At 42.5% G+C, this 24,318-nt stretch overlaps 2 protein-coding genes across 2 annotated transcripts; one reads left to right on the top strand and one right to left on the bottom strand.

Annotated features, from left to right (window-relative positions):
* The first annotated feature begins 1,207 nt into the window (after nucleotides 1-1,207).
* On the top strand, nucleotides 1,208-7,793 carry ech1 (enoyl CoA hydratase 1, peroxisomal). Its single transcript, XM_070829393.1, has 10 exons — nucleotides 1,208-1,591; nucleotides 2,709-2,877; nucleotides 3,770-3,858; nucleotides 3,936-4,060; nucleotides 4,157-4,205; nucleotides 5,124-5,188; nucleotides 5,778-5,848; nucleotides 6,235-6,306; nucleotides 7,099-7,249; nucleotides 7,341-7,793. Exons 1-10 carry the CDS (start codon nucleotides 1,555-1,557, stop codon nucleotides 7,443-7,445), a joined length of 933 nt encoding a protein of 310 aa, XP_070685494.1. The 5' UTR covers nucleotides 1,208-1,554; the 3' UTR covers nucleotides 7,446-7,793.
* Nucleotides 7,794-7,861: 68 nt separating this feature from the next.
* Nucleotides 7,862-24,300, bottom strand: cep295 (centrosomal protein 295). Its single transcript, XM_070829323.1, has 29 exons — nucleotides 23,963-24,300; nucleotides 22,741-22,941; nucleotides 22,479-22,603; nucleotides 22,299-22,392; nucleotides 21,798-21,911; nucleotides 21,587-21,727; nucleotides 21,026-21,209; nucleotides 20,098-20,277; nucleotides 19,721-19,936; nucleotides 19,348-19,442; nucleotides 18,082-18,285; nucleotides 17,809-17,885; nucleotides 16,609-17,581; nucleotides 16,251-16,410; nucleotides 15,161-15,358; nucleotides 14,857-15,081; nucleotides 14,634-14,731; nucleotides 13,452-13,542; nucleotides 12,597-12,809; nucleotides 12,181-12,317; nucleotides 11,657-12,083; nucleotides 10,816-10,986; nucleotides 10,148-10,680; nucleotides 9,820-10,026; nucleotides 9,673-9,727; nucleotides 9,149-9,487; nucleotides 8,444-8,540; nucleotides 8,076-8,175; nucleotides 7,862-7,977 (listed from the first exon to the last, which is right to left on the bottom strand). The coding sequence occupies exons 1-29, from the start codon at nucleotides 24,059-24,061 to the stop codon at nucleotides 7,936-7,938; spliced, it is 5,796 nt and encodes a 1,931-aa protein (XP_070685424.1). The 5' UTR covers nucleotides 24,062-24,300; the 3' UTR covers nucleotides 7,862-7,935.
* Nucleotides 24,301-24,318: the final 18 nt, after the last annotated feature.

Raw genomic sequence — 24,318 nt, 5'->3', positions numbered from 1 at the left:
AAAAACTGTTGACAACAAATTGGCTTCTCAATAATAATTATTCAATTAGTTAACGCGATGTTTTGTCGATAATGAATGTCAAGCTAGTCAAAAGTTAGTAAAAATGAACGTACTAACAGTTGACGTCCGTGAAATGGCGCAGGCTCCTGTGAATAGCTGCAGCTACTTCAGGTCGTAAGCTAGCTACTGAACTGCGCAACCGTTACGTAACCTTGACCCCGATAGTTTAGCTAACAGCTAACGCTAGCTTAGCTACATGGACATCAAACGTGAAATAATAGACATGAACTAAACATGAAAGACGACTTGCTGCCTGTGAAAACGTTTATGTAGACAACAACGTTGCTTTCGTCGAGCTAAATTAATTTATGGTGCTTCAATTCTTAACATTTTGACAATCAAAGCTAGTTTAATTAGCTTATAATGTGATAGCATTCTTCAAAGAAAACTTTATTGTCAACCACGCTTAACATTTATCACAAGTTTTTTTTGTTACACAATCAATCAATCAATCAATCAATCACAATCTAAAGTGATTCAAACAACTGAATCCTGACACGAAATATCATCATATTTACATAGAAAAAGTTATTTAAAATATGTTATTATTATGAATGGCACATATATTAAATAAAGAAAGTGTAGGATAGGACAGAGTAGGATGCTTTTATACTTTTATTTTATTACTAGCAACATGTTTCTAGTTTGGTTATTCAGAAATGAATCATAAATCATGAATTATATTATATTAGCTTAACTAATTTCTTATATATTATATTTTAGTCCCATATTCTAACACTTCTACTAGTTGAGTTTATGACACTCTCACTTTTTACGCCTGATTTCTTTCTTATACATTATTACTATATTATTATTGTGTGAGCTCTGTTAGAGGGAGCCTGAGGAATAACTGCAGCACTTTGAGATGTGTATTCCAAATGTAAAGTGCACTATGAATAAAATATATTATTATTGTTATTAATAAGAATGTGTTGTCATCAATTGATTCACTGTTTTTGTGGTGAATATATTTTTTAAAAAAAGTTAGGAACTTCACCTATATCAATCAACAATATCTAATTTTAACCTTATTAACAATCACATTCGCTGCAGATTACAAAAAACAACTCGAGCAAAGGAATGCAGCAACGGAGAAATATCTCCTTCGCGAAATTCCCTTTTGAGCCTCCTCGGCCGCCGTATCAGGCTGCAGCGCTATGCTAGCTACGGAAGAGTTAATTCAAGTTTCATTGTTGTTGCACACTATGATGTTTAGGCTGTCACCTGCAGCCTAACTTCTGGCTCTGCAGCTGCGCCCTTTTTTATACGTCTGCTGCTGTGAAACACTCTTGCGTCGTTGTTTTTGTTTTAATATCTGTGGTTAATAACTAGTTAGCATTAGCTAGCATCTGTGTGGCTACAGGCTGGTCAGCTGCACACCGAGCTGCAGGTGAAGCAGGTGAAATAGATCAACTCTCCCAGTTTGCTGCGGTTTTATTGATCACCAACTAGTTAACTATTATCACGAAGGGATCTGGAACCGTTCAAAGGGCGATGTTGTCCGCCATTTTCAGGTCATCTCTCACCAAATGTAAGTGGCAGTGTTTTGTTTTTGTCGTGTTTTTTAAGGAAAATGTCAAATATGAAACTTCACCTGGTGGTAACTTTACACGTGTCTGTCGGCTCGTGCTTGTTTGTAGATACATGTTTATTTAAGTGATGCAAACAAACGCTGAGAAGAGTTTTGTAGGTGAGAGGTCACCGGTGCAGCTGGAGGACGCAGGGTTGTGCTGAAGAGCTCAGTGTTTGGACCCAAGTGGGTGTTTTACCTACTTTGACCAGCTAATAACAGATTTTCCTCTAGTTACTGACTCACAGTCAAAGCATTCAAATAAAAATGTCATTAGATTAACATTAAAGTGTCAGAAAGTAGTGAAAAGACAGTGTCTCAGTTTACAGTAGTCCAAAGTGATGCCATTAAATTGTTTGTTTTCCAAAACTAAACTAAAAATATTTATGACAGAAGACAAAGAAAAGCAGCTGAGAAGCTAAAAGTTGGGAATTTATTTATTATTTATAGGATTTAATATCACAAGTGTTGCTGTTTTTAATTTTATGTGGATTGGCTACCAGATGAATTGACTTTTCTCTCCTCTACTTTGCTCGTCTGATACTAAATATTTTCCTTTTCCCTTTCTCCTCTGTGCTGCTTCATACCACACTTGTAGAGATAATATGTGTATTTTTAAATTTTCTGTCTGTTTTAAATGCTGTGCAGAGTAGGGCTGTAACTAACGATCAATTTCATTACCAAATAATCTGCTGATTTATTTTCTCAATTCATTGATAATTTGTTTGGTCTATAAAACGACTGTCTCAGTTTCTCAGTCCAGAACCCAAAGATATTCACTTCATGATGATTAAAACAAAGGAAAATTTAAGGAGCTTTAACTAGATTTTTTAAAATTTCTGCTTAAAACTAAATCTATCAATCAATCAATCAATCACCAGTCACCAGTTAACCTGCATGTCTTTTGGCTGCACGGTGGTGTGATGGTTAGCACTGTTGCCTCACAATAACTCCGGCTTCCTCCCAAACATTATTGATTATTACGAAAGTAGACAAATCTTTTGTTTATCTATTCTAAATCTACATCCTGCTTCCTCCTGTAGCTCTGGACGAGCTCACTGTGTCTCTGTTCTCTCAGTCAGAGGGCTGTGGCTGCCCGGTCAGGCCGCCGTCAGAGCCATGTCGTCCTCAGGTGGTCCCGTCCCTCCTTTCACCTCCCTGGTCGTCAGTCACCCGGCAGAGTCGGTCACACATGTAGAGCTTCACCGTCCTGAGAAACGCAACGCCATGAACAAAGCTTTCTGGAGGCAGGAACCTGTTTGAGTCATTCTTTCTTTTTTTTAATAATAAATCTATATTTATCAACATTTAGCTCATAAAAATGTCACTATTTCACGCAGCATCGTCGAATCCACCTAAAGCCAGTAGAGTTCAGCTGAGCTGCACCACGCAGATTAAAAGTTCCTAGAAATAATTACATGTGGGCTTTGTACTCTCAATTCAGAGAATTTTGATTGATGAAGGTTCAGTTACGTCAGATAAATGCCAATATTAAATGTTAAAGCACTTATAAGAATCTATCTCAGGAACTAAAATTATTTATTCCACAAATAAGCCACACTGGTTTCTGTTTGTGTCCAGAAATGTGCAGATAAAAGGTTTTTAGATTCATCGAGACTTTTTAATGCCACCATTTAATTAAAGTTAAGGCCAATTCTGCAATAAACAACCAACATAAAATGTGTAAATTCATATATTGTCAGTTCAGAATGTAAGAAAGGCAAAATGACAATAACTCTACAGATAATTTGTGCTTGAAGGAGGGAATTTTAGACCTGTGCTGAATATTCAAGACTTCTCCAAACAGAATTTAAAGACTATTTAATACTTTTTAAAGCATTTTAACACTAAATTTGGATTCAAGACATTAATATATTATATATTAATAATAGGCTGTAAACTGTCCCGTCGATATTGGACCATTATAAACAATGTGATTAATAAAATACACTTTTTATTTATGTGTTTGCTTCAGTAGTTGTATCACAGAAGAGTTATTGAAGTAGCTCATTTACAAACTAATATTTAAATGATGTTAAAAAAAAGTAAACCACTGGAATTTGTTATTGAGGCACTTCAACATTTATTCATGAAACATTTTACCGAACTCTGATGGGTGCGTTTGTTTTGGTCTCCCAGTGAGATGGTGGACTGTTTTAAACAGATAGCCGAGGACCCAGACTGCAGAGTGGTGGTGATTTCTGGAGCAGGAAAAATCTTCACAGCTGGTGGGTGTCAGGTTGTTTCAGGACACTTCTGAATGACACTTGTCCTCGTAGTTAAAGTTGTCTGCGTTATCGTCCAGGTATTGATCTGATGGACATGGCCAGCGAGGTGCTCCAACCAGAGGGCGACGACACGGCGAGAATTTCCTGGAACCTCAGAAAAACAATCGCCAAGTATCAAGAGACTTTCTCCGTCATCGAGAAGGTCAGACCTGCACAGTGGTTCTGTTAAGATACTGGACCAGCACTAAATGTGTATTTCCCTGAGAAATTATTGATCATTATTGATTTCTCCTTGTAGTGCCCGAAGCCCGTTGTGGTGGCCATCCATGGAGCCTGTGTTGGGGGAGGTAGGACATCATCATCATCATCATCATCACACTGTTACAGGCATGAGTGCAGATTTTTAATCTTTTTATCTGTATCTGAGGAATCTGTATTTTTACATATTTTGGTGCTTAAACAGCTGATGGATACAAAAAGTTGTGGAATTGGTCCAGTAGATCAATACAGGCTGCAGTATGATCCTTTGGGACAACTGCACCATGTCCCTTTAGTAATGTTTGGTTTTGCCTCTGAGAGGCTCGCATTGTTAATTTTAAGTGTTTGAGAACATTATGGAAAGGATCCCTGCAGAGACGGACCTTTTGGTTTGACCAGAAACCACCGTCTTCAAAGTCACCAGACTCCATTGACAAAAACAGTAATTTTAGCTGGCAGAACACAGGAGCTGCTGGTCTTCTGCTGACTCAATCAGTTAGTTTGTTTGTGTTATTGTGAGACTTTGGTCTTTTAAATGTTAAGTTTGGATCCAAGCTGTCGTGTTAGTTTATTGATTTAGGCAGCGGTAGCACAGCAAACTTTCATGGACTGTGAGATACAATTCCTGTTTTTGCTAATGGAGTCTGGTGGCTTTGAAATGAACAAAGACAAAGAGAGAATAGCTTCAGTTCTTCGTGGAAAGGACTGTTTGATGGCTAAAATATGTTTTTGTGCTCCCCCCGCCCACAGCTGATAACCGTTAATAACACTTTGACTAATAATGAGGCCGCTGCAGATTTAAAACTCTGAATGATGTGTGAATGATTTTACACTTATTCTTTGAGATGATATTTTACTTTACTGTATATAATAATTCCCACACTTACTCATAGATTCAGTCTTACTTTTAACATTTTATATTATTCAAATCCGCCACTGCAAAGACTGAGCCCATGCTGTCGGAGGAGGTCGGGTAGTTTAAACTGTGGATGTCGTCCTCTTTGCAGGCGTTGACCTGATCACAGCCTGCGACATCCGCCTGTGCACCCAGGACGCGTGGTTCCAGGTGAAGGTACGAACACGTCAGGAAAACAGATGTTCTCGTATATTTATGCTCCATTTTAATTATTTAAATCTCTTTCTTCTGGCAGTGAAGGTAATAACACATGAATTATAATACAGAGTTTTATTTATTTATTTTAATTTATGTATTTTTATTATGAGTCTCTGTTTATCTGGTGAGGGCTTGGATGTAATTGACGTTCATTTATATGTCAAAGTCCAGCATTCTGGCTTTATCAATACTTTTTTACTGATGTATCCGGTTATATTTTTGATTCATCTCATAAACTTTCAGATAAAACAAACAATATTTTAATAAATCTGTGATATTCATCATTCACAGTGATGAATGAATGAATGAAAACAAAAAGGAAAGGATGAAGTATTTTATTTTAAATAAGGATGGTTATTGTGTCCATAGACCTCCTGCTGTATTTAAGCATACAGGTGATTAATAATAATGATGATACATTTTATTAATGCAGCTCAAAGTGCTTTACAAGAAAAAAGAGTCAATAACATGGGTATTAATAACATAAGTGAAATGTACCTATAAATAAAATACATGACGATGATGGCGACACTGTTTGGCTTCACAGGAAGTTGATATCGGACTTGCAGCCGACGTTGGAACTCTGCAGCGACTTCCTAAAGTCATCGGCAGCCGCAGGTAACCAGCGTCTCTGTGGGTGAGGTCACGTGTCCAGTTTTAAAGGCAGAGTCCGCAACTTATATAATGAAATAGTTCATTGATGTGAGGCAGCAGTAGCACAGGAAGCTCCCCGTGGTCTGTGAGGTAAAATGAATGTGTTTACCAGTGGAGTTTGGTGGCTTTGAAGCAAGTAAAGACAAAAAGAGTGACTGCAGGGCTGTCTGATGGCAGCGTAAAGAGAAATTTTGAAAAGCTGCTTTTCTGGAGGCAACAACTCAGCACTCATTTTTTTTGAAGAAAGAAAATAAAGGATGATAAGAACCTAAAATTGTGGCGACACATTATCCATAAAACCTGTTAACCTGCTAATTCATGATTCATTTATTTACCTTTACCTTCTCCAGCCTGGTGAACGACTTGGCTCTGACCGCCAGGAAGATGTACGCCGATGAAGCCAAGAGCAGCGGACTGGTCAGGTAAATACATCTCATCAGTTTTCATCTGCACAATCACTGATTTGTGTTTTTTTTTCCATTAAATATGCAAATTTTTATTTAACCTTGGCTAAAAGGTGGACGACCCGTTGTATTAAATATAGTCAGTGTTGGTTCTGACGTGTTCATCAATAAAATCATTACAACTTTAGTTAGTTTGGTACCAAGCTGTAATAAGTGAGATAATGTACAGCGAGCGGCTCACTGAGGTTTATCGATGTTATAAAGTTCGCTCATGTTTATTCGTGTCAGACCACCAGTGTCGTCTCAGGCCTCTGCAGCTAAAAGCAGGATTTGTTCTCATAACAAACGAACCTGTTAGTGGTGCAAGATTAGCTCAAATTCAACCAAAAATAACAAAGTGCTAGAATAGTAGAGATGGTTTCCCTTCTTTTATACTTACAGGTCCTAAAAGTTTGCTTTCAGCTGCTCGGTACCATCAAACATTCTGTACGATGTTAATTTGCCAGAAGTTTGAGAGAAACTTACCAGCTGAATTAATAGAGCAATATATCCAAATAGATCAATAGAGTAAGATTTAAAGAAAGAAATAAGTGACAACAGCAAAGTAAGGAGAGAGTCCTTCTCAGAAAGGTGGAAGTTTTAAAAGTCAAATGTTCAAGTTTAAATATTTAGTTTAAAGTTTGCAACATGATTTAAAGAAACATGATTAATCGAGTTTTAAAAACGAACTTGATGCATTTCAAAGAGGACCGATGGTGTCATTTTAAAGTGGTTAATTACCTTTTTGAAAACCGCCACACTTTTCTCCAGCCGAGTGTTTGCAGATAAGGAGGCCATGATGGCCGGGGCTCTGGAGATGGCCGGGGAGATGGCCGGTCGCAGCCCCGTAGCCGTGCAGGGCACCAAAATCAACCTGATCTACTCCAGAGACCACAGCGTGGCAGAGGGACTGGACTACATGGTAAGAACATCTACCTTTTATTAAAGAGTTCACTGTGAAGCTTTTTTTTTTTATTTTATGCATCGTCACTACCGTGTTTGTCCTTTTCCAGACTATGTGGAACATGAGCATGCTGCAGACTCAAGACGTGATGAAGTCAGCTCAGGCCTCCATGGAGAAGAAAAGCCCCAAGACGATTGTTTTCTCCAAACTCTGAACCTCACTGAGGCGGTTTCACTTCTCCACCGAGGCCTTTCTGAGAGACGGGACACCACATGTGATTAAACTGCTTTCTTTTGTTACACCAAAAACTAAAATCTAACAATCTGTGGCCATTTGGGGACGATGTGAGGATTTTAGATTAGCATACTGTAGTTTCCAGCTGACGATCAGTTCAGCTTAACTTCAAACTGTAATATAAGAAATGGGGACAGTAACATCTGAGTCTAATGATTTAAAAATGTCTCGTCCATCTGCAGAAATCTAAACTCTGCTTTCAGCCAGTTTTGTATATCTTAATGACTACGTGAATGTTTTCTTATTAAAGAAGCTCCTCTGAAAGTTATTGCTGCCTCCGATTGGAAACATCTGTACTAACCTGTGATTTGCCAAAATAATTTTGTAAGATTCAGATAACTTAAAATGCTTTATTAATAAAACTTTACAAAATAACTTAACGTAGAACTGGAAACACATTCAAAAGTCGCTCACTGTGGAGTCCGCTTGCCCCGAAGTTTCTGTAAGGTTTTCTGTGAAAAGATCGTAGACAAATACTCTTTAATCATCAACAACAACAACAATTCTCCAATAAGTTTTATCACCTGTTCTTAAAAACTGATCATTTTACCTTGTGGAACTCTTTGGCTTTCAGTCTGTTTTCTGCGTAAGCTTCCTGTCTGCTCCTGATCTCCTTCTGATGCTTCACCTCCTCCAGCTGCTCGTACAATCTGCAGAAACACCAACGTTTGGCTCATGAACGCCTCGTTTTTAAAGACGTAATGCAAGTGATCGATCACCTTTTGGGTTAAACCCAAAGTTTTGAGGGGGAAAAAAAAAATCCCTGGTCTTTTTTGGCTCTGAAATACTCAGTTCCAAACCGTTGTACAATATTTTGTATAATTTATTATTTGTTATAACTACAATGACATAATGACAACAGCATCTACTTTCTGTGCTCAACGTCGAGCTTAAAATCCAGTAATATTGTTGCAGTACCTCTGAGTTCTCCGGTGCATCTCAGAGACGTCCTGTTTCCTTTTCTCCGGCATGCAGATCTTCACCTCAGCCACAGTTTTCATCCTGGAAACGTTCACTGAGACAACACGGGTAAATACAGATTGTTGCACTTTAAAAGGCACCGACTAACAGCAATACAAGTTAATACTGAAATATCCCACGTTATAACGCACTTAAACCTGAAGTAAGTTAGCTATTGTACAGTTCCTCTCTGATGGTTAAAGTACAAGTTACAGCTCAAAATACCTTCCAAACCTTTACAGTGTCCAGTTAAATATGCATCAGTCAAGCAGCTGACTGGTTAATACGTCTTACAGGACACAGCTTGAAATAATTGTCAGAAAGTAGTTCACTGCAATGAGTGTTAAAAATGTTTCCACAGATTTCTACTTTTTTCTGTTTTTAAACTGTTTAGCTCAATAAGAGATGTAACTTAATGACCAGAAAACAGATGTTTTCCTGATGGCTAAGCAGAGTGCGACCGATCGGAGACATCAGGGAGGTGAATGGCTGAATGACGGACGATTGTGACTTGGTACTTAAGCAGCATCACATGAGGGGGTGAGGTTTTAAAGTGTCTTAAGTAGCATAATTAAAAAATGGTACGTTTTGATATGCTGTTGGTAATAAATGTCCATTTTAATGATGTGAATCAAAGAGTCTTAAATGTGTAAGTTAAGGTACCTGGAGGGGAATGCTGAGGCTTTTTCTGCTTGATGAGGATTGATTTCTCAGTCAACTGGTGCTGCTCCGTCTGACCCCCCGAGGACTTGACATTACGTTTATGTGGAGGTCCTGACTCCATCTTTGCCTTGCAGGTGGCTGGATGAGAGTCCTTAGCATTAGCCTGCTCTCTGGCTTCAGGTGCAGCTTGGATCTCATTGCGTTGCGTCTTGGCAAGAGCCTGTTTGGCCTTGAGCTCCTCCACCCTGCGGGATGATCTCTGGAGCAGAGCTCTTTGCTTCTGCTGGTAGACCTCCTGCAGGCCTCTGCTGGGACCCCACGGAAACTCCAGCAGCGTCACTGAATGTAGGGATGTAGGGAAAAGTTTACAAACTGAGAAAGATTTGAGATTAAATTAATCTGAGTGTGCAGAGTATCATTTAGTTCCTGATCACATCCATATTTGAAGTCAGAGGCAGGTTTCCTCACAGCCCAGCAGTCTCAGACATGCAGTTATATTCCAGTTTGACCTGTTGTGATTTTACCTGGATGTGTTTGATCCTGTGGAGTCTCGGCCTGTAACGACGTGGATTCTGACCCCTACAGAGGACGAGGTTACAGATCAGAAACTCACCTGCTGCTGAAGTCAAGTCAGAAAATCACTGTAGAAACAGTCAGTGGAGTTTGGTTACCTGATGTTTGTGTAACTGGACAGTCACCTCTGTCTCTTGGCCTTTAAGTCCTTCATCTTTCGCCCCATCTGGATGTTCTTCTTCCCATATTCCCTCCTCTTCCTCCTCCTCGGTGAAGGTCGTCTCCTGATCCTGCAGCGTGGTGTCCGTCAGGCTCACCAGTGTTATCTCTGACTGCTCCAGGATCCCCTTCTCACCGGCAGCTTCCTGATGGACACGGAGAGCGAGGTTTGAAAACAGGCAGAACAATGAAGGGCTCCTAATGAGCAGGTGTCACCTTTTCATGCATCAGTAGTTTACCACCATGAACAAGAAGATACCGTCATACCGGTGGCTTATCTGAGACAGGAGTTCTCTGCTCAGACTCCAGTTCTCCAGCACAGAGGTCGCTGGATGGCGCTGAATCTCCGATCCTTTCAGATATGAGGTTTCTGTCTGCATCGACCAGCACGCCCAGAGGAGGGGAATCATCATTCATGGTTAAATTTGACAGACTCAGAGCTGTTATCTCCACATCTGTCCTCCTGGTGGGAGACACTGTGAGGACAGATTCATGGGGGTGGCACTGCGACGTGATGAGCAGGGAGAACGATTCCTGTGAGGCGGGAGGGACGGCCGTGCAGCCGGACGGCTCCTCCGCTCTGAGGCGCTCAGGCGACGGCTCAGACTCGACTGAAGGATCAACGCCGGGCTCAAACTCTTCAGAGGAGGCAGAAACGCTGCGCTCCCCGCTGGCTGGCTGTCCTTCGGGAGGGTTCGGCACATCATGTTCAGGCGGGTTAAAAGTCATGGAGGGGTCGGCGGTTTCGTTGTGGGTGACTTCAGCCAGTAGCGGGTGGAACGAGTCTGAGCCTGGAAATACTAAAACAAAAGTGGTAAATTAGATATAATACAAGGCTTTACTTGGTTTGAGAGACTGCAGATGTACATTGTACAGGATAATAAACTGGGTCATTTTTTAAATTCTCTGTTATACTGAATTATTTTATCACTCACCTTCAGCTCTCTCTGGGCCCTGGTCCACTGGACTAGTTTGGTTCTGGTCCTGTGAATGTGGATTCACACCCTGGACAGAACCACTGTGTGACGAAGCCTCAGGAGGCAACGTCGGGTACGACGGCACACTGGCCTCAGTTGAGACGCCAAGATCCACGAGGGTCCTTCTACCTACAGACAGCAGACGAGCTGATGACTCAATATCTTATGTAACGACTTCTGTGAGTGAAAAAGGTTCTAAGTGCACTTTTATTTTCTGAACTGTTAACATTTCTGAATCTGAAACCAATCACCTTAAATATTTAATATAAACCTGGTATCAAAGTTTAAATCATTACAACATGTAAAATGAAGAAATTTCAGATTCGACACCATTTTAGCAAATATGAGGCATCAACAAACTCCTTTGTACAAAAAGGTCAGATTTCCTCGAGTTGTTGTTTCCTTCCACTGAAGCTGCGTTCAGCTGATGGTCTACTTTCCCTTTTGTGCAAAATAGTTAAATTTGATTAGAAATAGTGCAGAATTTTAAATATTTATTTTACATATCACAACATCTTGTTTTTTAAATCCTAAAAAAAAAAAAAAAAAAAAAAATTGACTTCCATGTTTTACACATGAATATTTGAGATTTTCAATGTGGTCTCAGACTTTTGGACCCTGCTGTATGAGGGTTCACTGGCTGCCAAACAAAACAAAAAGAATGGCATCAATAGATGATTTGCCAAAAGGGACTTCACTTCTATTTATCCATTAAGAGTTCAACAATAAAACAGCAAAAACAAATGGCCACCAAACTATTCAGCAGAACATTAAAACCTAATGGCACCTCTTCTGTTACCTGAGCTTCCACTGTGCTGCCCAGTGGACTCATCCAGCTCCCCGACCAGCGGTCTCATCTGGCTCTCCTCCGGACCGCCGTCCAGCCACGTGGTCGACCGCTCCGACGCCATCTGACCCATCAGCTGACCCGCATAGAAGTCCTGCCCGCCACTCAGCCAGTGGGAGCTGGACTGATGGGAGAGTCGGCCAATCATCCGACTCAGAGTGGAGTCCCATCCGCCTTGATCCGAGCTCACCGACACCGGCAGCTGACCAATCATGGACGAGTGAGCCGACGGTTGGCCGACCAGTTGCTCCATGGCCGAGTCCCTGTGGTCAGCAGCCAGACAGGACGACTGGTCGGTCAGCTGGCCAATCAGAGGCCTGAAGGAGTCCTCGCCAGAGAAGTGCTCCAGGATTGGATTGACTGGATCGTCCCAATCCTGCTGCAAAAGAAAATCAATTGATTTTCTTTTAATAAGAATTACATTTCTTGAATAAAATGGATCTGCAGCAAGAAATGAATGGATCGTGGCCACTGACCAGGCCACTCCTCTGTGCCCCTGCTGCGTTTGAGCAAAGAGATCGGTCAGCGTCCCCTCTCCTCTCCGAGAATCGAACCACAGAAGTCCGCTGTGAAACTGCAGAGCCAGGTTCCTCCACGTGTGAGCCTTCACCGTCTGCAGACCAGCAAAGAGGAGATAAGACGCCGACTGTACCAACATGACACAAGCCTCTGGTATTAAGTACAGAATGTTCTAAATGAGGAAAGGTTTGTCTCTGGATGTTTGCTGTAGCTTTCGGGGTACAAATGCTTCAAACCAGGTGCTTGTTGGACTGTCGTAGTTTGACAACTCCCCCCCCAGACACATTTAAGATGTTGGAATAGGGAGGGGAGGCACTTTGTCACAGAGCTTAGTCACTTTTCTTGAGGAGAATGCGAGCAGTTATCTGCGTACCTGTGGTTTTCCCAGTGGTGCTGAGGGAGATGTTGAGCTCCCTCGTGTATCTGTCGATGATGCGCTGGATGCTGCTGTCATTAAACAGAGAGTCTACAGCCGGACCAGGACGGCCTGCAGCCGAGTCGTCGTCCACGCCGGAGCTTTGACCAGATGGAGAGGAGACGCTGATTAAATCTGCTTCTCTTCCTTTTCCAAGAGAAGGAGATTTATCTGACAAAGAGGGAAAGAAGAGAAGCAGATTTAGACTAAAACAAAAGTTAGAAACACAACTAGCATGTTGTCTGGTGTTTATACAGCAGCTCATATTGTCACCTTAAAAAGCTGCAGTGTGTAGGATTTAGTGGCATCTAGAGCTGGGGGAAAGTGCAACCAACTGAATACACCTGAGCACAGCCCTCCTTTAAGAAGCTACGGTGGCCTTCAGGTACAGTAAATAAGTATGAGTCTCCTTTTGTCAAAATTTGGGTTCTCAAAACAACAAAATGGTCGGCAAACACCAGTAACCGCTTGTTCATCTTTGTCTTCCAACTGGGAAAGGGAAACACGTGGTGCCGTGCTGAATTAAGTCAATTTTATTTCATCATTGCAACATTTTAACTAAATATGGTTCCTTAAAATAGAACAACATGGTCAAATTTGCAGATATTTAAGTTTCTCATGGTCTGGGTCCCCCTCTGCTCAATGAACTCATTAAAAACACTCATCTTCAAGATCGACTGCCAGAGGAAATAAAGAAGATTTTCTGGTAGATTTTCTGATGCTTCCATTGCTGGATTTTAGTCACAGCACAAAAAAAAAGACCACAAAACACATGAAAAGCACCGTCTGAGACCCACTCCTGCTGTCCCTCACCAGTGCTTGAGTTTTGCTCAGGATCGGTGGTGATGTAGCTGCCGGTGGAGATGGAGGAGAGGCAGTCGGAGTCAGGAGGCCTGTGTGCAGACTGACACACACACGCACATATTAACAAGGATTTTATGGGCTTCTATGACACGTACATGCACACAGACTCACTGAGCTCAGTTCAAGTGTAGAAACCATCATAACACATATTTCAATGAAATACACTTCAGGTCCAGTAATTTTACATCATCGCTCAGAACATAGAAACACACACACACACACTCATTCACTCCACACAGGTAGACACACACACTTATGTTTAGATCTTATGGCTCTTTATGTATGATAGTAAAAGTGGCCTATTTATTATGAAGTTAAGTGTTATATTGTTATACAAGCTGCCAACAAAAAGGAGTCATTACATTTTCCTAAACACTTTTCTAATGAAGTAGTTAAACTTTTCCCTCCTTCATTTTTAGCAGGTTTACTTCTTTTTGTTTTCTATAAGTTGCTCATACAGTTTCCTTTTTGGTTATGAACTTTATCTGACCTATCTGTCTACAGCGAGATGACTTTTACATTTGTGTTAGTTGACGACATGAACGTGCACACAGACTCACTGAGCTCAGTTCAAGTGTAGAAACCATCATGATGTGCATTTTGATGAAATACACCTCCGGTCCAGCAATTTCACATCATCGCTCAGTACACAGAAACACACACACACACACACACACACACACACACACAGTCAGATTTACATCCACATTTTCTACACACACAAAAAAGGCAAAAAAATAATAAAAAATAATAATAAAAAAATAAAAAAGGCAAAAAACAAAAACAAAACAAAAAAAAAAAGCTTCTCAGGCATAATCATTGGCTGAGGCAGAAATTGCCCCAGCACTCAGATTTGGCTAGCTTTCATCATTGATTCACAACTTGTGAATCTCAGAGGGTTTTTGTTCATCATCACTGGTGAATCAGGTGAGTATATAGACTGCTGTTAAAAAAAAAAAAAAAAAAAACACTCCAGCCATGCTAGCAACTGCACAGGAGAAAACACCAATATCAGAGTTGCAACAAAAAGTTTTAAACTTTAGCGGGATGATGCTCTCACGTCTAACCGTCTAACCAGCCACAAAGCTAAGGGGAGGGGAAGTTCTGAACACCTCCAGCTGGCCCGTTTACCTCTGAGGGGGATCTGTAGCTTGTGACAGCAGGACCAGAGCAGTCGGCTCCTCTCCCCGAGTCGGAGCTCAGTGGTGAGATCATCCTCAGGACAGAATCTGGGAAAAAACAAAAGAGAAGTGTTCCAGCTAAGAGGAAATATCTTCATTTTCTAATCAAATGCTGCCCTTTTCCTCCCATCTGTATGGTTTCTCTCGTCGCTCTTCACCTGCCCGATACTCACCAGACTCTGAGGACTCTGGAGACGTCTGTGCCCCCGTCAGCAGCCGCTCTCTCCAGACGAGATGGCCAGATCTCCTCGAGCTCGCTCCAGAGCCGTCCGGCCGTTCAGCAGTCCGCTGCCCACTGCTGTACGTAGAGGACCTGTCAGAGTCCACGGACGACTCCGACTCCTCCTGCAGATCACAGCCCAGAGCGCGTGAAGGAACCTTCTCGCCATCGTCCAGACCTGGAGACAGGAAACAGTCCAGTCAGCTGACGATCCTCTCCATTGTACCATCTGTGCATGTGATGACAACAGTCGTGACCTGCGACTTGGCTGGTGTTGACCGGAGTCTCCACTTCTTGAATAGCGCTGAGCTCGTGCTGTTCGGTCATCATCTCCATGGCGCCCAGCCTGACGCGGGTCACCGGAGGCTTTGCTGCTCTGGGAGGAAGGGGGAGTCCTGAGGGGAGGACGGACGCTGGAGCCAGTCCAGCAGAAACACAGCGCTGTGAGAGAGACTCTTAACGGGGGAAAAAAAAAATACATGCGTTACTCACAACTTTCTATGAAACTGTAATATTCAGAGACCTGGAAAAGAGGTTTTAATATTTAGAGTTTACATGTTTTTAGTACATAATTTGGTAACTGAGATCAAAAATGTTCATGTTCAAATGTTCAAACATGTCCCTTGTAGTGGACATAAGGTCCATCTTTTCTTACTCTCCTTCAGTTTTAACTAAATCTTTTCTGCCTCCTTCAGAGCTCAGTTTCCTGAAAAATGGTTGAAAATGAGAAGAATCAAGTTCCGCTGTCCCCCACAAGAGACATTACATGTTAAAATAAGTCTTTTGAAAGGTTTAAAATTGACCCACACGTCTAAAATCTTAACATAGTTAGGACTCTCAAATGTAAAAGCATCATCTTTATGAACAGAAAAAGTTTTTAAGTTTCCGCCATTTTGAAAAGGCAGAGGAAGTGCTCTGTTGGCCATAAACCCGTGTGTGTTACATCACTAGACAGCCCAGGACGTCATGGATGGTGCTCGACTAAAACCTCAGACTCGCCCACACAGGACAGAAATGAACAACTGAGTTTTTTGGAGGGATGCAGTTTAATTTGTAAGGGAACTGCCATCAGTGATTCAGATCTATAACAGTGCATTTCAGTGCTACTAGTATATTAAAAAGATGATAATGCATTCTGAGTTGGAGTTTAATGCAAAATATTTAAATTCATTTGATTAATGTTGACAACTAGTGCTGAAAACAGCAAAAAGGGCAAAGTGGAACTCATCTGTCCTCAGAAATAAAGAGAAAATAAATAAAAAAGGGGTTTTGATTCTGAAATTAAATGGAAATTGTGTTAATGCAGGAAGTAAAACCCTCTAATCTAATCTCAGTTATCCGTCTCACCAGTGTTAGATGGCGGTTCTTTCTCCGGAGGCTCCTCTAGGTGTGATAAAGTTCCTCCGTTAGTCTCCTCTATAGCTCTCAGCAGGGACGCAAGTAATTTGAGGCGGGTCTGACTGATGCTCTGTGAAACCATCACGTCGCTGGCGGCCTCTGGAACTGGCTGCAGGTGAGAAATGTGCTGTAATTGTGTTGCAATATTCAAAACATACTTCAGCAGAGGTGACCGTTAAAACCAAGGAGGCTCAGAGGAACTCTTTCCTCGGACTGCTCTTTGTTTTACATCAGAATTGTGTAGAAACAAACTCCCATGTGTCCACTGTGACAAAAGGACCAAGGCCGTAACAGCCCCCTCACTTACTTCTGCATCAGTGTGAATCAGAGCCTGCAACGACTCCTTTTGTCGCCTCATCTGCTCCATCTGCACTTCCTGTCGCCGTCGCTCCTCTTCTCGCTGCCTCTGCTGTAGCGCCACTGCTTCCCTCTGCTCCAGCATCCGCCTCTGGGCCTCCTGCAGCTCCCGCCTCTGAGCCTCCTGCAGCTCCCGCCTCTGGGCCTCCTGCAGCTCCCGCCTCTGGGCCTCCTGCAGCTCCCGCCTCTGGGCCTCCTGCAGCTCCCGCCTCTGGGCCTCCTGCAGCTCCCGCCTCTGCGCCTCCTGCAGCTCCCGCCTCTGCCTCTCCACGTCATCCTCTGTGGAGCTCAGGGACCCAGTCTGCAGGGAGCCATGCGGCCCAGTCCCAGGCTGAACCGCTGCATGTGCTGGAACCAGATGTGCACCCTCTGTGATGCTCGGACTGACGGTCTGGGTGGGACCAGAGGAAGGCCGGGGTGGGATGATGGTTGAGGGATTTGTCGGGGACAGTTTGTACGGCGGCAGCGGCTCTGTGGTGACCGAGGAGGGTCTCATTCTCGCTGGAAGGTGCTCAGTTACTCTCTCCATTATGTTACCAGCCAGCCAGGCAGAAGCATCTGGTCTCTGGATCCTGGGACTGTTCGATATAGATTCAACTTCATCTGGCCGCGTCCTGGAGAAAACCCCCAAACTGGAGACAGGAAGACGTGGAGGAGAGGCCAACATGTCAGACTCTCTTGTGGGAACTTCCACAGAGGTTACTGGTTTGGCGCTGATGCATGTAGGCACTGCAGGAGTTGTAGGGAGTTGATGAGGAAGTGGAAGGTGCACAGACCGAGTGCTGTGCAGAGGAGGGTGAATGTGGCTTGGAGGGACGACAGCGGGCAGCAACGACGTGGCGGTCATGTTGTACCGAATTCGCAGAGCTCGCTGGTATTCTTCAAGGCGCTGGCGAGCCACTTCCACCGACCTCTGGTGAATTCTAAAATAAAAAAAATTCATACAGCCCAATATCACAAATTTGCCTTAAGGGGTTTTACAATCTGTAAATCACATCATCCTCTGTGTGATTAATATTGTGAAGGTAAAACTAACAGCATGTATGAATCTGTTTGGAGCTACTTTCAAGAATACCTGCATGGAAAAAAGGAACAAAGTGAGTGTTAATGAAAAAAAAAAAAAAAAAGTACTTTATCTTGTTTAACACACTTATTTTGTTGCAGCAGCCGCTGTTGATATTCTCTGATCCTTCTGGTGTGATCATCTTCACCTGCAGGAGGCACCAGCTGTAGGGAGCAGAGGTGGAAACCATCATTAAAGTAACTTCTACAATATACGTAAAAAATAAATTAATTTAAAAAAATGTGTTGAAAAATATCAGTATTATCAAATCTAGTGTCAAATCTCATCAGGAGGGGACAGCGACAGATCCACACAAACGGGAGTTGCCAGATCAAGACAATACGATAACCACGGTCCTACCTCAGTGGTTACGCCGGAGGTGACGTCCTGGTCGTGAACGGGCACCTCTGGCTGTTGAACAGGCTCTTGCTGCGTCACCGCAGCCTTCAGATGTTCTCTCTCCTGCTGGGCCTCAAACAGCAGCTGCTCCAGTTTGGCCTTCTGCTCTTCCAGCTCCTGGAGCAAAACCACCTGCTGTTCTTTCTCCCTCTCGAGCTCCTCTTCCTTGAAAAAAAAATAAAGAGATTTAAAAACAGTGAGCCACGAATGAATGAATTCATATTATTTGATATGGGCGAGGATCATTGTTATATTCTCCTCTTCACCTGCACGGCTTCAGGGGTAACAAAGAGAGGAGTGAGTTGTTTTCTAGTTTATATCAGCCTGATCGCTGTGATTATTTTTGTGCATGTTACGATTTGTTCTATTTCGAATCCTTTTTTGAAAGCGTGTCAGACAAGCAGGCCGACCTCAGCCTCTCTGCGACTAACGATTCTTTGTCTCCAGTAGTCGCTACAACAGCCAAACCTATACGGTTGATCATGAACCCAGTTTTCAGCCAAGTTTAAATACTGACCAGTAGGGATAAAAAAAGTTAAATCAGGTGTGTTTAGAGAGAACACAAGCTGAGACTTTGACTAAAAAATGAGAGCCCATTTAACAAAACCAGGGCATGCTGCTATTTCCCGACCTGAACCACTTCCTGCTGTGGAAGCAGTCCTCAGAGGATCACACTTCTCCAAAGGAATTCCCGCCAGTCCAGGGTGTTCCTCTGCTGGATGAGGATCGAACGTCCACCTGCCCCCATTACGCCCATTAAGCTTCACTTTGCTTCTGAGTCTTTACTCAAGAAAATCATCAGTATCTTTCCTCCAAAACAGGGAAAACTTGTAATGCAGAGAGCTCATGATCATGATGTCTGTTCTGAAAAGACGTGACCAGCCGGCCAAACACACTCCTGCTTTAGACTGAGGCTGGACTGATTAAGTGATGAGGAACAGCTGGATCAATAAATTCTGACCAATCAGATAAACCACATGAAGCTACTTGGATAACAACAGAAATAAATAAATAAATAAATAGAAAAAAGTAAGTGCATTTAAAGTTAAAGCTTTGGGCTGTTGTGAAGGACTGTATTAGATTTAACAGGTTAAGCTAATTACTGTGACTTAGTGTGAAATAAAACTCATCAGCTTTCTGCTTATTATAATTAAATTCTTTGTCATTTAATGTGATAAAATGCAAAGGAAAAGGAAAATGTACGTGCACTGTGTCACAGAAACGTACCCTTTTCTTTCGTTCTTCAGACTCCTGGACTCTGCTGGCACGAACATCAGGAGGTAGATTACCTGCTGCAGGTGACGGCTCTGTTGTCTCCAACGCTGGTGGAATCAAATACAAGGAAAACACCAAATTATTATTATCTCGCTGAATATTATAAATGTTTCAAACTTTTGCACGAGTGACAAAAAAATGACAAAGGCTGATGTAACGAAGACTGCATCACTTTGATCATACAATCATGTTTTTAAAACAAGCAGGAGGGGAAAATTATGAAAAAAGGAAAGCAGTGTAAGAAAACTCAAAAAAGTGAACTTGCCGTATTGTACATGTCCTTCTAGATTGGTTTTATTACAGCTGAGGACAGTGAGTGACTTGCCTGGTGGCGAGTGGGCCGGCGCGGGGAGCTTCTCCTCGCCGGTCAGAGAGCCTGTGTCGATGGTCGTGTCCCGCTCTGGGATCTGATCGGTGGCGTCGGTCAGACAATCGGCTGTCGGGACGTGACTGCTGCGGTCAGTCCACTGAGTCCTCTGACTCCTGATGCGATCCAGGAGCTTCTTCAGCGCTCGCCTGGGAGCAGGTTTGGACGGCTCAGCTGCAGGTGAACAAAAACGCTGGTTGCAGTTCCAGTTTGGTAAAGATGAGAATTACATCAAGATTATCGTAAAACAGATTGTATTCAGGGCTTCTTGTTCTTGACTGACCCTTAAAAACACATGAATTGAGGTTTTATGTGTATCTGCAGCTTCTCCTCACCCTGAGCAGACGCTCCCTGCTCGGTGCTTCCAGCGTCTCGCTCTGTGTCAAGTTGTGCGTTTTCTGTTCCTGCTGTGGAGATTTCATCCAGTGTGACGTCCAGCTCTTGGTCCTGGCTGCCGGTGGACAGAGCTGGCAGAGGCTCAGGTACCAGCTGGACCACCAGGTCACCTTTAACCCCTGGGTTAAAGACACAGTTGAGGTTTAAACAGGATCCATTAAAGCCAGGGTTCCTGCTCTGAGGCAAATTCTCTGACTTTTTCAGTGACTAAAAAGTTGAATTTTAATGACCTATAAGGTATCTCAGACTCAAAGTGTCATTGAACTAATATCAATCAGAAAGCACGGAAAAATGGAAACAACCTGAAGAGGAAAATTAGCATTCATCCATCGTCTAAACCACTGATCCTTCAGGGCCGCTGACATTAGGTAAAATGCAGGGTACACCGTGAACTGGTCGCCACACAGAGACAAACAACCACTCACACCCACATTCGCAAGTTTGGGCGATTTAGAGTCACTAATTAACCAAATCTGAATGTCTCTGGACTGTGGGAGGAAGCCGGAGTACCTGTCCATGTCCAAGTACAAGGAGAATATGCAAGCTCCACAGATTCACCACCGTGCTAAAACTATTGGTTTAGTGAGCGTTTCATTTCTATATATATTTTCCATGACTTGCTCCAGTATTTTATTTAATTCTACGACTTTCCAGGAATTCCATGACCAATGATGATGGATACTCTATAAAACTGAGCATATACACTATATTTCCCATTAAAGCATAGAGGATATTATAATATTTTGATGGTGGCCATTTTGCTATGCGAAAAAGAATTCGAGAAACTGCATTGACAGACTGCCACCTTCTGGTTACTTTAAAATGATGTGTTACTGAAAACCAGCAGCACAGTGAAGGCGTCCTTACTCCTCTCTCCGGTGTACAAGTCCTCAAAGGCGAACTCCATCTCCCTCTGGAAGTCCTCCCTCGTCTCCTGCCTCTTATAGAGGGGCTGGAAGATCTGAGCAGGCATCTGTGACACCTGCTGTCTCCTCCTCAGCAGGTCTGTCTGCTGCAGGTGCTCCAGTTCAACAAGCAGCCGTTCACGATCCTGAAGGACACCATCAAAAACAGGTCAGGCACAAACAGCTGCACTTTTTATATTCACCCTGAATATTTCTTGTCTCTTCTCACAAGTAACGTGCTGCCATGGCTATCTGATGTTCAGGGAAAATCTTTTTATCCTCATATTAACTCATTTTCCCATGAGGACAATAGATAAACTAGGGGGAGAAATGTGTCAATCATAGAGACAAAACATCTACAGTCTTTTTATTATGTAAAAGGTCGGTGATCTTACGTTGGCGACTGCTGTTGTCCTGTGGTCGGTCAACAGTGATGGCAAAAAGCATCAGAGCGAATCATCTGTTAGATACACGTGAACAATGTCGGCGTCTTCCTGCTCATCGAGTAACTGATGAGTCGTACCTGAACGAGGTGCTCCCTCCTCAGAGCCTGATTCCCTCTGAGTCGAGCCTTCTCAAGCTGCTCCTCTCTCCTCCTCCCTTCCTCCCTCTGCAGGTCCTGTAGCCTCCTCGCCTCCCGCTCAGCTCCCTCGTGGGCACTGGGCTGTAGACACATGTACACATTACACAGCTCTAACATGAGGTTAAGTGCCTACAGTAACCTGAAGGCTTGCCTGTGTTGTGTCCAGCTCTCTGTCCACTGCACTCTCAGGCATGTGGTAATGTGTGGCAGCAAAGGCGCTCACATCAGATTTCTTCACCACATGTGGCCTCTTGGAATCGATGTTCTGCTCGAACAAGAAAAGACAGTTTGGACACTTTTTTCTAATTTCTAATTCTAATTTTCTAATTATTGGATGAAACGATTATCTTAACACAGCAGGGAATTAATGACAATTTTAATCTCATTAGATTTTTTTTTCTCTTTTTTTAAGCCTAAGTCAAGACATACATGGTTTGTGAACCCACAAACAGACTCACCTGATTCCACACCTCTCACCCACATTTCTGATTTGTTTTTTTGATTCAAATAGAGCAATGAATAATGAAGAGATGAAGAATAGCAATGCAGTCTGATTATCAGGCAAAGACAAGTGACGGGGTGTAAAAGTCTAGCAACAGTAACTCTGTGAAACCTTACGACAGTCTGCCAGATTGTAAAGATGGTAAAGTACCTGAATGGGGTTTGGCGGAGGCGGTGGGAGGCTGGCCACCTTAGCTGATCTTTCCTTTTCTGCCTCCAGTGCCTTCTTCCTGGCATTGATGCATCTACAGACAGGCGAAAGAATAGACTCGATGTTCACTCATGATTACATTTAAACATTTTTCAATCAAATGTTTGTGATGCTGCTCACCGGCTGTTCCTCTCATGATCTTTAAGTCTCTGTGATTTGAGCTCCTTCAGGGCTTCTCGATAACGCTCTTCTGCTTTGGCGTGATTTTCTTCCTCCCTCTGAGCTATTGCTGCCAAGTCGGGCTCCTTGTGGGAATAAATCAATTATACCACACACAAATTCAATGATATGGACACTGCATTCATCTTCTAGTGATACTGTTATCTTCATGATGGTTTAAAAATCCAGGTGTAGCTTCTTGTTTTATATTTTGTTTTCTTACATTTTCTTTTGCACTCCTGTGTCCCTGACCGAGAAGCTGGAGGCTCTCCTGGTATAACTCCTGCAGCGTGTTGAGTTTCTCCCTCTGCTGTCGCTCCCAGTCCTCCCTCAGCTCCTCCTCCAGCTGCTCCAGTTCACGCTGCCGTCTCTGCTCAACTTCTCTGCGGATCTGCAGCGCGATGTACCGCTGCTGCTCCCGCACCTGGGTGCCATAGCAAAATATGGACACATACTCAGTCTTAAAAGTTTTTCTCATGACAAGCCTGCCTTTGAACCAGGACAAAGCCATTTTGTAACACGAAATCAGAGCTGATGTTACCAGACTCAGTTGAGTTCAGTTTAAGAGCGGTTTGTTCATGTCTTGATATGAGGAGTAAAGTATTACAGCAAAAACGAACTAAACTACAGCCGTGATGAACTCACTGATTAGCTCAGTGTCCTAAGTGATTAATATGAAGCATATGTGCTGCAAATTAATATGCAAGATGACTAAAGCGCAGAATGACACTGATTGTTTTAATAGTTAGTTTATCTACAGTGTTTTATAGCTAAATAAATAATATATTTATCAAATAATTTGTGAATTCTTCTAAGAACTAAAGCTCTCCATCATAGTAAATATACTGTTTGTTCTTGTATTTTTAACAGACAGGTTTCTGGATGTCTGTGGGTAAAAGTTGATTATTTGCCTTATTTTAACTACGGTGCTTTTAAAGGTGTCACCAATGTCAAAAATTAACTTGTGTTCACAGAACAACAGCAAAGAGGAGCTGCCAGGTAGAAACCACTGCGGTTCAGTCTAGCAGACAGGTAACCGGACCATGGCAGATCAGAATCAGAATAAAAATCAGCTTTATTAGTCATGTTCGTACATGCACACAGAGAATTTGACTCCAGTTATACACAGAATAGATATAGGAGAACAATGGTAAACATATGCAGACACATGTATAAAAACAAGAATAACAATATAAGGCAACGGTGCAATTGTGCAAAAATAAAAATATGTCTGTACACAATATACAGTGTATTTAGATTTATATTTGAATCCAGATCCGAGATCGGACTTATTTGAACCCTCAATATGAAACAGATTTCCCTTGCAGTAAGCCTAAATCAGGTGTGGCTCTTCACTAATGAAACATTCCTGTTAATTTAAAGAAATCACTGAGACAAAGACACCACTGAAAGAAGCCTGTTCTGTTAATATCACCTGACATTACCTGCTGTATTCGCAGTTTTCTCCTCCTTTCATGCTCCTCTCGTATTATCCGAGCCTCCTCGTTAGGGCTCAGTCTTAATCTCGCCACTTTTCTCTTCATTTTCTTCAAATGTGCCAGTGGACATTTCCCCTAAAGCTAAAAGGCTGTTAGGTTAGCAACTCCGTTAGCCGAGCTAGCTAGCTAGTTAGTTCTGGCTATAGCTTCTCTGTGTTATCACTGGCACTTTAAGGAGACGTTTAAAACGTAAAACAAATACGAATTAACTGCGGAAACACCAAATAACGTGCGAAAGGGAGAGTAAAACACCCCAGAAGTTTTGTTTATCATCTGAAATCCATGCCAACCTGAAAAAAAAA

Source organism: Pempheris klunzingeri, chromosome 4 (assembly GCF_042242105.1).
Source record: "Pempheris klunzingeri isolate RE-2024b chromosome 4, fPemKlu1.hap1, whole genome shotgun sequence".
Lineage (NCBI taxonomy): Eukaryota > Metazoa > Chordata > Actinopteri > Acropomatiformes > Pempheridae > Pempheris > Pempheris klunzingeri.
Note: the sequence above shows the minus strand (reverse complement) of the source record. Positions and strands in the feature narration are given on the sequence as shown.

Coding starts and splice junctions, on each gene's coding strand:
- ech1 (XM_070829393.1), top strand. CDS start 1,555: ATGTTGTCCGCCATTTTCAGGTCATCTCTCACCAAAT. Junction 3,859..3,935: donor AGGAAAAATCTTCACAGCTG/GTGGGTGTCAGG, acceptor GTTATCGTCCAG/GTATTGATCTGATGGACATG. Junction 5,189..5,777: donor ACGCGTGGTTCCAGGTGAAG/GTACGAACACGT, acceptor TTGGCTTCACAG/GAAGTTGATATCGGACTTGC.
- cep295 (XM_070829323.1), bottom strand. CDS start 24,061: ATGAAGAGAAAAGTGGCGAGATTAAGACTGAGCCCTAACGAGGAGGCT. Junction 19,937..20,097: donor GCAGGGAGCGTCTGCTCAGG/GTGAGGAGAAGC, acceptor GTTCACCTGCAG/CTGAGCCGTCCAAACCTGCT. Junction 19,443..19,720: donor GCCGGCCCACTCGCCACCAG/GCAAGTCACTCA, acceptor TGATTCCACCAG/CGTTGGAGACAACAGAGCCG.